Here is a 13362-nt window from a genome sequence, read left to right as displayed (position 1 = left end):
TTTCATTAAGTTAACGTGGGAATTCTATGCTACTTTTGAGTTTAATGTCCCTGATGAATTCTCCGTTAATACTCTTGGGGTGGTACGTTTTAGATTGATGGGTAGGGAGTTCACACAGTCTATCACTGAGTTTAATTTGACTCTTGATTTTATTGACATTCCATACTCTCAAACTGATGAATATATGGCAAGTGCCTACAAGTTCACTGAGCCCTTCTTTTCCCATAACACTGGCTATTGGCGAAACTTATCGGTTGACCGACAATCTTATGATTCTAACCAGTCTAAAACCTCTTTCCTTAAGAGCCCCATTTTTCGCTATTTACACCATTTTATGGCTTATAGCTTCTCTAGTAAGAAAGACAGTTCAGTTATTTTGACCAAACCTGAGTTCTTTTTTATTTGGTGTATGGTTGCTGAGGTTAAGGTCAATTTGGGTTGTTGGTTTGCTTCTCACCTCTGAACTGTTTTAAGCAAGAAAAATAAGCTGTTAATTCTGGGCTCTTTTATCACTCAATTGGCTATAAATCTGGGAATTCTGGACTTAACTAATCATAATCTGCATTTGGCGTGTACTATGAAACCTCTTGATTTAGTTTGTTTGAAAAAGATGGGTCTAGTGCAACAGGTACATGGTGTCTTCCAATTCGTCCCCCCGAGGCCGATCCAGGTTCCTCCTAGGCGCAAAACTTCTAAATATGCCACTTCGGAGACTAGCGGTCTTTCTACTGACGCCGCTGGGCCTTCCTCTTCGGCACCTCTACCGTCGTCCTTTGCTGACAGACAGTCTTCCGACCTCCGCTTCAGCTACATCACATGGATACTTGATTAGAGCGGATCGAGCGCCAAGTGTGCGGAATGGTGCAGAATTTAGCTCAGTACTTCACCCACGTGGGCTTCCGTCCACTCTTTCCTCCCGAGCCTTAATCCGTTTCTACCCTCCTCCGTGTTCAGGGAAGTGTCGTTGCTCCATTACCTCTATTTTTGGTCTTTATTTTCTAACATTGAGGGCAATGTAAGGTTTAGGTGTGGGGAGAGTTAACTATGCTTTTAGTTATTTGATTTGCATTTTTTTTTGCCTTAGTAGTTCTTTGCTTTAAACAATGATAACTGCAATTGAGATACGAGTATGAGTAGTAAGTTCATGCCATAGGATTTTCTACTTTTCTCGATAATGAATTGATTGATGAATATGCTGAACTTGACTTAATTTTGACCACTTGTACGATTTTTGGGCTTAAATTTTCGTTTATTGAGTGGTTATTGCACATGATTTGTCATTCTAGAACTTACTCGGTTATGCATGTCAAGATCACATTTAATTGAATTTGATACATTAAAATGATGAGGGCACCTAGGATTGAACCATTTTTTTTTTTACTTGCTCAAGAACCTACCTTTATCTTATCTACCCTTAATGAGTCAAGTTGAGCCTTTACCCCTTTTTTTCGTTTGATACCCTAATTGTTACTCGAAAAACCTTCTTTTTAGACTTTCTCTTTGTACCTTGAGTTAAAGAAATGCTTTGATCTCATTGGCATGGGAGTTTGGGATATTATTTGAAAGGCAGTAAATCGAAAATGCAAGTATGACAAGTGAAGTTGATTTCCATGGTGTCGGTATTCAAAAAAAAAGAGAGAAAAGAAAAAAAAAGAGGAAAAAGAGAGAAGCAACAAAAGAAAAAAAAGAGAAGAAAAATATATGAAGAAAAGAAAAAAAAAAGAAGTTGAAATCAAAGTATTTGTGATAAGTGCCGACTATTACTTCACTTGTTGGGTCGTTGATACGCCTTGGAGGTACAAATTTGCAAGAACCTGTGCAATGAATTTGAGGGCATCTTCTTTGACCTTTTTACACCCTTAAAATCCTTTTTATCCAATCCCTTCACCCGAGCCTCATTACAACCCTGTGAAGTCCCTTTGATTGGTGCATCTAATTCATAATTAAGTGGTGGAGATATGATATATAAGCAAACTTATGGTAATGTCATTCTATTGTGTTGAATTGAGAGTCATTCTATATCTTATACACATTGGAGTGAATGATTGCACATTAAATGTGAGAATTGTCAGTTTGGTATATCCTGATTTTGATGAGATTGTTGAGGAAATTTGAATACCGTTATTGGTATGAACTGCTGTGAATTGCTTGGTATCTTAATTGCACTTATGAGTTAATTATGCTTGAAGGCAAGCATAGTTTAGGTGTGGGGGAGATTGATAGGATGCTTTTTAGTGAGATATTTTGATAATATTGCATAATTGTTTTAACTAAATGTTGCACTATTTGGGGGATTCTATTCAAGTTTTGTGTTTGGTGTTAATTACAGGAAGCGGTGAAAAAAAAGTGCTGAAAATCAAATTCCAGAAGATTTCCTTACAGTTAGGCGTGCCCACGCCTCACCCCAACCTTCAAAGCCAGATTGTCGTGATTCTTCGCACGTGGGAGCTTCAAAAAAGGAGTGAAGTGGCTGGCTAAAAATTGGAAAATCAGTGGGGTCACTCCAAAGCGGAAGAAAGTGACTTGTTATAGGATTTGTTATTTAGGAAGTGTTTGGTATTCGGATACCAACTTTTTAGAAGAAAAACTAGTACTAGGGTGCGTCTCTTTCTCTAGTGGGTCTGGCCGCAAAACGAAAAATCAATTCCTTCACCCTTTTTGGTGGTTACCAACGTGGAGAAGAGATTGTACTCCTTTTGGTCTTTGACTTTGCTTACTTTTTTGGGAATAACTTGAGAAGAGCCATCGTTGTTGACTTGTTCAATTGCTTTTTCCCTTGTTTTGACCGAATGGTACATCAGACTCTTTTTATGTTTTTTTTTTGTGGGAGACAATAAAAAGGAGCGAATTTCCTTGTTCTTTCTTTTTCTGTTGACCAATTTCGTGAAACAAGCATGGACGGTTTTTCTCAACTATTTTGCGTGGCGCATTCTCCATTAATGGAGAACAAACCTCCTAATTCTAGTCAAATGGACAACTGGAAATTTGGTTCGATAATTATTATGAGATCTAAATTATTTTAACCGCTTCCTTCATTTATTGGTATTTATATGTTTTTTGCTTTTAATTGTTATAACTTTTGTGTATGATTGAATAGTGCGTAATATTTAATTATTCACGTAGACTATTTTGCTATTTGGGGGTAGTTGAATTCGTAATTGTTCGATTACCTCCGTCCCGGTAGCAATTGTCATAATTAGGTTTATGCAAGGAAAACATACGATCTAATTTAAACAAACCCTCGTAGCGTGTTTGTTAGTTAGGATTGAGTTTTTCTAATTCTTAAGACAATTTAGAAATTAAATCCTTCGGTCGTACGTAGGGTTATTTCTTGGTTAGAGAAATAGTTAACAGTCGTACCTTAACTATAAAAAAAGTAAGAAAAGCTGGTTGTTTATCGCGTGACAGTTATAACCAATCTATTAATAATTGTTGGAATTATATTTGAATCGATGATCAGTTGCATGAACCATCTCTGAAGTGTACCTTTGGTTAGAGCTCTCCCAATTATTTCTTTCAATTAACTATTTTTTCGCCTTTAATTTGTTTAGTTAGCAATTCATTAGCATTCAATCCTAAATCCCCTCGTTTGTCTTGACTCGAAAGGAAACGAACTATTTCCCAATCCCTGAGAAGACGACCCTGCTTGCCACTGTCTACTATTTAGTAAATTTTGTCAGTTAATTAATTCTGATATATCGAATTAAGCAAACTCTTCGGAAACAGGGTGAATCAAGTAACTCATTGCACATCTATAGTTCCTGCTTCAATACCTAAAATTGATTATTGACTGCTTTTGGTGGTTGTTAGGTTTTATTATTATTATTGCACAGGTTTGGCACCTGTCATTAATCTAGTTTAGATAAAATGTCTTAGTCCCTTTAGGATTATTCCGAAAGTTTTGGGGGTTGTGGGGGGAGCGAAGGGGCTGCTCCTTCCCAGCCCCCTGTTCCATCCTTGGTTGAATAATAAGGGATTTGTGAGGTATTAACAATATATCCATGCAAATTTGGAACTTAGACAAAAATATAGATAATCAAAATTGTTGACGCACATCAATTTGATTTTGACTATTACTTATTGTGATTTTCGTTAGTTGTCTTAAATTGGGTTGAAGACAAATTTTGTTTTAATCGAAATATTAGATGGACTAAATATTGGGGACCAAAACTGATACTTTTGTTGCACATTAAACGTTTGATTTTGGAGGGATAATTGATTGAGTTTAATTCTCCTTTCGCATTTCCGGTGATTTGAAATGGAGCTTGTTACACGAACATTTGCCCACTGCAGAGTCTGAAAGGAAATGCGCATGCTAAACAAATATTGAGATTAAGGCATCCATGCTGAATTCTGGTCCGGATACAAGCTTTCAAGGAAACTTTCACGTTAACCAATGAAATTAAAATTGAGAGCAGGTGCAAGGTCTCTTTCAATCAGAATAATTGCTTGATAATAGTCTGATTACAGTAATAAAAAATTTATTAGGTAGCAAACTGATAATATATAAAAAAGGGATTCAATATTGACATATTGTCATTGTTGTAAGACCACTTTTCTTGGTTTAATCTATCAATGATCTTGTCTGCATAATCTTTTGAAATAATCTACAATTCTGCTTCAGGCCGGCTGCTGTTGCACTTGCCTCAATGATTATGTCTCCATAATTTTTTAAAATAATCTACAATTCTGCTTCGGACCGGCTGCAGCTGCACTTGCACTTGGGGAAGAGGGGTAGGAACGGTTGCAGAAAGCAATTGTTCCTGACAGTTCAGGCCAAGATTTGATCAAAAAAATTGTATGGTCCAAATTTTATCTTGTATCTCAATTTTAACAATATATGTGGGATTCATAAAATTTTGCTCTAAAATTACACATTATTGAAAATAAATTACATTATATACAAATAAAATTACGTCGCGTGCAAAATGCACGTAACTGTCCCTGCAACCGCTCCTGCACTGATCCCTTGCACTTGCGAAGATGTCAGAGTCATTAGTTGGCCTGCAAATATATATATACATATATATATATATATATATATATATATATGTCACCTAATCATGATGTTAACCAGCTACGTGCGCACATCAGGAGTACCATCACTATGTATATATGCCAAAATCTTGCGATCTAGATAGCTTTTTTTTTTTTTGATAAACGATATAATCTCACACAATGAAATATGCACTAACGTGGCGGAAAATACTTTACTTATATCACAGATACAATAAATTCGAAAAATCATTGCATCTAATAGATCTAGAAAATTAAGGCTTGATGAGGTGGGAGACAAGGGTTCAAATCTTGCCTCCCACCAATTGCCACATTAAATGACTTCTTAAAAAATTCAGACTAGTGCGCTATGTACCCGTCTGGTCCGGTAGTGGTTCAGTCCCCACCGGCCCCCCTAGACCCAGTTAGATTTTCTCCTTAGATTAGAATAGTATAGGATTGACGATCGACAAAAAAAAAATGGATCTAGAAAATTACAAAAATTACATTGGGAAACTCAACAAATTTGGAATTTAGACAAATCACGAACAACCCAATGAATATCTATGTATGCCAATGCTATCTGATCTACTATTCAACTTGTTCAAACTCAAATTCGATGTTGAGATCTAACGAAATAACCTAAAAAATTTTAATGATCTAGAAAAATTGACCCTTGAGGTTGATGAAATATATGAAAATGTACATGTAAAAACGTCACTAAATAGATTAACACAAAATGTTGATTAATTAACTATTCATTAGGGATTAGTACCACCTAATTTTTTTCATATATATGTCAAAAAATCCAAAAAGATTCATCTGATAGCACTCGTCAATGTGTCAAGAATGGGACCAAAAAGAAATACAAGCTTTTATATAAAATACCAGTACAACCTTAGTTTCCTTTAATAAGAAAAATAATTCAGTTATAAAGGGTTTCAGGGTAGGTTTGTACGGGAGATATAACCAAGGGTGTTTGCTTATAATTAACCAAGAATATTGTGTTACATAAGCTGCGGAACGGTAAGATTTTGTACATAGTCATACCATAAACCAGAAATATTGTTCTGCAATTGTTCCAAAATTTGCATAATTTTAGCGTTCATTTGACATGAACTTTAACAAAATGCCAAGAAATTGGGAAACAAATTGAAAATTTTGGCCATAGGTTACTGAGCTAATTTCTCCTCATGTTGAACTTGAATCTCAAAGTTCTTTCTATGCAAAATGATTTTAAGAAGCTTGAAAATGCTAAGCATGTCATCTCATCAGCCCGGACAACTCAACTAAGATTTTGAATAGATTTAGTAACCAATGAAGCACTTTACCCTAGTTTTAGATATCAACTTTATGTTTCCACCACCACCACCACCACCACCACCCCCGGGCCCCCAAAAATGGCCCCCAAAAATGTTATGATTAAGTTCTCAAACCACTTGAACAAAGATTAACACAACATGTTAATTAAATTTTCTTAAGTGACGATTTTCTTATGTGACTTAAAACATCCCAAAAGATTTTGTCTCGTAACATTTAGAATTGTGGCCGTAATAGACCAAAAAGCAATAAAGGCTTTCAGATAAATTATTAGTATAGGCAGTGTTGCCTCGAAAAGAAAAAATAGGTAAGAAGGGTGTTGAATGTTGAGATTCTGAAGACAAGCTCCAAATGTCCAAATGTCTGAATGATACGTCTAACTGGCTATGAATGCAGACCATACATAATTAAGTTAATTTATAATCTTATTAACCTCAATCACATTTAGAAAAAATGTCAATAATCCATCAACAATGCACCTCATATTATTCAATTCAAATTCATAAATTTTTTTTGAAAAGTTCAACTGGAAAGATATAAAGTAGAATGATTAAATGTTAATGCGAAGTTGGATATGAGCATGACTCATATATTTTATTCTTAAATAATTAATTCATTCTAACTATACAATTGCATTTCATTTGTCTTAGCAAGGAAAAATAATATTTAAAATGTTGATACAAATTTTTTTTTATTTGTTAAAATTTATTGATTTCATTAGAAACTTAACTTTGGGGTATATTTTTAAGAAAAGGCAACATCTAGACTCTGGTTCGTAAACGAGCTTTCCAAAGGGTAAAGAAAGGGGTGAGTGTGGTGAAAATAATTAGAATGACAACAAATCAATTTATTTATTCTAATACCCCTTTAGAAATTGATTTTACGACTTAAGTCTTTATTTTGCTAATAATTATGAATTCTATTTACTAGGCTTACACTTGACATGTATGCATGTATTTCCTGTTCAACAATATTATTTGTACAGTATTAAAAAAATAATATTATTATTTTATGGAAAAAATATTGTGAGTATAGAACAAATTTGGTGAAAAATAACCGTATTAGAAATTATTTATCAAAGCTGAATCCATAATTTACCAAAAAGATCAACATAAATTAAAAAAAGAAAACTCAAAATAAATTCAAAAATAATAGATAAAAGATTTCGTATTTAGATGGTCTTTGGAATAATAATTGGTTAATGAAAATATGACATATTTTATTATCAGGTAAACAATCAAATATCACAAAAATATATATCTAAGACATGTTATATTTGGGTTAATATAATCACATGCAAAGGACGTGAACTCTTACTAGTTTATTAAATGAATTGTTGATTGAATTCTTGTTGTTCATCTCAAAATTAAAGTCCTACTTCATTGACATCTACTTCATTGACATAAGCAATTACATATAACGTGCAAGACTAATCAAAATAATTTGGCAGTATGCTGTGATTAACCCGGTGCGAAATTAGTGCTGCTAGATGTATTAAAAGATTATTAAGAGCGTAATTAATGCTGTATTATTCAAACATTTGGACTAATGATTAAGGGAGTGCAACGGAGTCGTTTTCTATAATTTTTTTTAAATAATCCAAGAAATGTCCATTGACTATTTGTCCTTTCTTTTCTATATACTAGCAATCTATGACCAGAGAAAGAGAAGAGCACTCGATTGTGAGGTTTTGCAGTTCTTTATCTCCTTTCATATTTGAGAGTTGTCTCATCTCCAAATTGAGATCCCTTCTGGTTCTCTTATTAATCTTCTTTTGATTAGATGGCCTCCAGTAGTATTACTTGCATTTCTTCCGCCTTGGATGATTTGCAATCGCTCTTGAATATTTTTCATTATCCGGAGTTTTTGCTTAGCGTGAAAAACTGGCTAACATTTCTGAGAACATTTATTTTGTGTGCGACAAAGTGGGGCAAAGATTATGTGCATTTAGCATCTGACGACAAAGAGGAGGTAGATAATCATCATGCAAGTCTAGAAGCTCTGATAGTTCGGATTGAAGACGCCATTTCCAAAAGGGCACAGGAGCTTCACTCCATTTATCTTTCTAGTTCGGAGAATCCATCATATAATCAGGCTTTCAAGATTGTCGATTGTATAGAAGGATCAGACATGGTATCTTTGAGGCCAGAAATTTACAGATGGTACTTCTTCTTCTCAGATTGCTCATCAAAGCTTTCTAGTAATTTGATTGTCAGAAAAGATGACATTATGGAATTCATGGATTCTCTTCTGGAGAGTCTAGAGGATTTTCATGACTGGGGATTTGCGGATGGTCTCATCAAAGCCCTCGAAGAGAAGCTAGAGTTCCTGAAAAACTTCATCCGTTTTGTCACACTACATGACGTTGAAGACACACAATTGGGACCTTTATTGACTCATGTTAAAGCTGTGGCTATCAAAGCAGCGCGCCTCTCTTATCAGTGCAAGTTCGTGAAGAAATCCGAATTGCAGGATGAAACTGACAAAAGTATTTTGGAACTGCTGCTGAAGATTATTCCTGTAGAGCCCCAAGTCCATGAGACTTGTGTCCAGGCTCTGATTGCTTCAAACTTATCAAGAAAATCACTTGGGGACACAGATGAGCAAATATTGAGAGATTTTCTTGATTCTCTCCTGTGTAATCTTGGGGACATACTAAAATCTGGTACGTCTCTTATGATTTCTTTAAAAATCAACTGCAAATGCTTTACTAAGGGCGAAGATCCTTGAGAATCATTCTCAAGAGGAACGCCAAAGAGGTTTGATGAGAAAGTAAGGGATCCAACTGTACTTTGTGATCTGTGATGCAGGACTTGCTATTCTCTCCCCCTCTCTAAATGCAATCAAAGATGGTGTATTATTATCCCAGGATATGGAACTTTTGTCATCTGATTTGTTGAAAAAGATTCAGCTTATCGAGACAACGGTTGCACAGAGATGTCCAGAACCATCATTGTTCGACTATCCCAAGACCAACGGATTGGGCTTTATTGATTTCCTTCTAGAAAATCTGATAGAACTGACAAGTACTGAGGCTGGCTCGATTACTTTCATGAATCATCCAATTCAAGCAGTCCAGGAAGAACTTGTTTGTTTACGCTCTTTGCTGGGGAGAATTGTGGAGTTGCGCAGTGAAGATGAGGAGCTCCAAGCAATTCGGGATTGTGCTATAGAGGTGGCATACAAGATAGAGTTTCTTGTTGATTCCTTAATGGTTGGGGATGATCTAGATTCTTCTTCAATGTCGTTTCATTCCATTGTAGAAGAAATTAAGATCATTAAGGCTAAGGCTTTGCAGATTTGTGATAATGATAGACTTCATGGCAAAGTTAAGAAAGTAAGCAAGAGGCTCTTTCACATGCCAACACAGTTAAATAAGCCAATAATCAATGATGTGGTGGTGGGATTGGAGTATGAGGCTGCATCGATAATTAGTCGACTCACAAGAGGATCACTCCAACTGCAAATTGTTTCCATTGTGGGTATGCCAGGACTAGGTAAGACAACTTTAGCTAGAAAAGTTTACAATAGTTCGTCAGTTATGTCCTATTTTTATAAGCGTGCTTGGTGTACTGTTTCTCAAGTGTATCACAAGAGAAATCTGTTACTTGAAATTTTGAGTTGTATTGAATCCAAGCTTCCTGGCAATGTTTTTGAGATGAGTGAAGAAGATCTGGCTCATGAAGTCAAAAGACGTTTGTTAAGGAACAAATACCTCATTGTTTTGGATGATGTATGGGACATTGAAGCATTCAATGGATTAGAAGCCTCATTCCCTGACAATGGAAATGGAAGTAGAGTTATCTTGACGAGTCGACGTCAAGATGTTGCTCCCCAAGATAAACTTGACCAAGAACCTCATTCTCTTCGTCAACTCACACCTGATGAGAGCTGGGATTTGCTAAAAGCAAAGTTATATCCTGGACAAGATTTGGCTCCTCCTGAACTATGTGAAATTAGACAGAAAGTCGTGGAAATGTGTCAAGGACTACCTCTTACGGTTGTCATCCTTGCTGGAATTCTCTCAAGCATGGACCGACATGATTGGAAAGAGGTTGTGGAAGGTTTAAGTTCAAGGAATGTTTCTAGCACAGAACAATGTACCGCTACTTTAGAGCTGAGTTACAAACATTTACCAGATAATTTGAAGGCATGTTTTCTTTATTTTGGAGCCTTTCCAGAAGACTATGAACACAATACCAAGAGGTTGATTTCCCTATGGGTCGCTGAAGGATTTGTTCAAAAAACTCAGCTCAAGAGATCAGAGGATGTGGCAAATGATTACCTGATGGAACTTATTAGCAGAAGCTTAGTCATAGTTTCCAAACCAAGATCCATCGATGGGGTCAAAGCTTGTCGCATTCACGATTTATTATATGAGTTTTGTGTGACAAAAGCCAAAGGAGAAAAGCTTTTGCAGCTGGTACGTAGGTACGATGAACTATCTGCTTTCACCATGCCATGCTACCTACGCCGCTTATGCATTGATTCTAAGCCTGAGCACTTTGACAACTTGAGGTTATTTTCTTCCGCAATACGCTGTCTATTATTATTCCATCATGGTGGTGTAGACCGTGAAAGAAGTTTTGACCTGCGATTCATTTTTAGCATCATCAAACTTGTCAAAGTGTTAGATTTGAGCCAAATTCAACTAAGACCCACTTTTCCAAGAGAATTGGAACTGCTTGTTCATTTGCGGTACTTGGCAATTCTAGGTAATGGCAGTCCCATCCCAGCATCAATATGCAATCTCTCGAATTTGGAAACTTTGATTTGGGAAAATTTTTCGTTTCATTCTTCAGTTTCATTGCCAGATACTATATGGAACCTGAAGAAACTAAGGCATTTACAGCTAAAGGACAAGATCTCTAAGAATTATCATTTTAGATTCCCTGAGGACAATCTTGACAACTCTTCACAATTGTGTGACTTAGATATCTTGTCCTGTCTAAGTCTCAATCCTCGGAAGAACATCAACAAGCTGTTGAGAAAGTTTCCAAATATCCGCAAGCTGAGAAGCTCTCTTTATCTCAATCATGGCTATGAACATCATGTCGCAATTGAGTGTCTAAGTCAATTGGAATCACTCGATTTGAGTTGCGTTGTTTACGGTGGTGACCGATATCAGTTAGATATCCAATTTCCTTTGATTATTAAAAAATTGACTCTGTCTTATTTTCGCTTGCCATGGAGCAAAATGTCAGCAATTGGAAATCTACCCAATCTTGAGGTGCTCAAATTACTCGACCGATCATTTGAGGGGGAATTATGGGAAATGGAAGTAGAAAAGTTCCCTAAAGTTAAGTTCCTGAAATTAGATTCCCTGGATATTGTGAAGTGGACAGCCTCTGAGTACGAGGACCAGGACTATTTTCCTAGTCTCCAGAAGTTAGTGTTGGAAAGCTGTGATGCATTGCAGGAGATCCCTTCTTGTTTGGGAAATAGTTCAACTCTCGAAATAATTGAGGTGTCAAAATGTCCCAACTGTACCAGTTCATTGGAGGAAATTCAGGAAGAGCAAAGAAGCAATGGATATACAGATCTGATGATCCTTATCTCATAATGGACGATTGATCTTCTCAAGTAAGTTTGCTTTGGACAGCCAGTTTACTCTACATTTGTTTTTTAAGTACTTTACTTATGCACTGCTACGGGTTATGTTTATCTGTTTTGCATCAAGATCAAGTTGTTCTTTTTCTTAATTGTTTTTCTTTTTCTTTTTCTTTTTCTTAATTAGCATTGGAAGACTGCAAGTTTTTGGAGGAGATCCATTCTCGTTTGGGAATTGTTTCAACCCTTGAAATAAGCTGTCTAAATGTCCCAACTCTACAAGTTCAGTAATTCAAATTCAGGAAGTGCAAATAAGCATGAGATATACTGATCTGAAGATCCTTATCCTATATTGGATGACTGATCTTCTCAAGTTTGTTTGATTTAGGCAGCCACTTTAATCTACTTTTCTTTTCTTAATCAATCCTTTACTTCTGAACTGAAACTGGTTATGTTGTATCTGTCTAGCATTAAGATCAAGTTATTCTTGCTTTCTTTGTAACTTTTCTTTAATTCCTGTAGCAGAAATTTGATGTGGGAAATATCACTTCCCAAGTTTTTTTTTTAAGATTTAAGTCAATGAAGTTGCTGTTTCTTTTTTCCCTCAAATAGTATGTTTTGCATTTTTTTTAGAGCGAATTGCGCGAAATGTCACTAAACTATTTCAAAGTGCCGGTTCTAGTCACTAAACTTTTTTATTAGCGCGAAATGTCACTGAACTCGTAAATCTGTACCATTTTGATCACTCCGTGTATTTGTGCCGTTACGAGAGACGGAAAGTCACTTTTTTGGGGGCAATTTTGTCTACACATTTGTTAAAAAATTTAGACCCTCATTCTTCTTCGTCCTCATCTTCTTCCTCAAAATCACAGCAAAAATTAGACCCACTTGCTGAATTATTTTGCCCAATTTCTGGGTCTTTGATGTCTGATCCTGTGGTGATTTCTTCTGGCCAAACTTTAGAGCGGGTTGCTGTTCAAGTTTGCAAGGATTTAGGGGTTATCCCAAATTTATCCGATGGCTCAACCCCTGATTTTTTCGCTGTAATTCCTAATTTAGCTCTTAAATCTTCAATTATCAACCGGTGTCGACAATCCCGTGTCGAAATCCCCTCCCCACCTGATTATTCTTCCATGGAAACCACCATTGTTCAAGCAAAAACGGCCTCTCAACAGGAACCTTCAGTTTCTGAAACGGAGCTGCTGAGAGGGGTAGAGAATAACCCTCCATTTTTGTTTTCTGCTCGGTTGGAGGCGCGGCGGCGAGGGTCGCTCCCGGTTGAGCTCGTGCGCGGTCTGCTGAGGAGCTGGATCTGCGCACGGTGGAGTTGCGCAGAAAGCTGCTGATGGCTGCTGGTGCTGGAGCTCGCGCGCGCTGGCTGCGCAGAGAGGGAGACGTCGCGCGCTGGCCGCGGAAGAGACGCACGGCTGGCGTGCGGCGTGTGAGTGCTGATAGCCGCGGCGGCGCGCGACCAGGTGGCCGGCTGCTGCGCGCTGT

At 36.7% G+C, this 13362-nt stretch overlaps 2 protein-coding genes across 2 annotated transcripts in view; both read left to right on the top strand.

Moving 5' to 3' along the window:
* The window catches only part of LOC113769886 (putative late blight resistance protein homolog R1A-3), a 79935-nt gene that overhangs the window by 14501 nt on the left and 52072 nt on the right, over window positions 1–13362 (top strand). The gene's annotated exons all lie outside the window — the stretch shown is intronic.
* LOC113771711 (putative late blight resistance protein homolog R1A-3) lies at window positions 8098–11878 on the top strand. The gene is made up of 2 exons (XM_027316280.1): window positions 8098–8980; window positions 9126–11878. Exons 1-2 carry the CDS (start codon window positions 8098–8100, stop codon window positions 11876–11878), a joined length of 3636 nt encoding a protein of 1211 aa, XP_027172081.1.

The sequence above is a fragment of the Coffea eugenioides genome, chromosome 5, assembly GCF_003713205.1.
Source record: "Coffea eugenioides isolate CCC68of chromosome 5, Ceug_1.0, whole genome shotgun sequence".
In the NCBI taxonomy this organism is placed as follows: Eukaryota; Viridiplantae; Streptophyta; class Magnoliopsida; order Gentianales; family Rubiaceae; genus Coffea; species Coffea eugenioides.
This window is presented reverse-complemented; position numbering and strand designations above follow the sequence as displayed.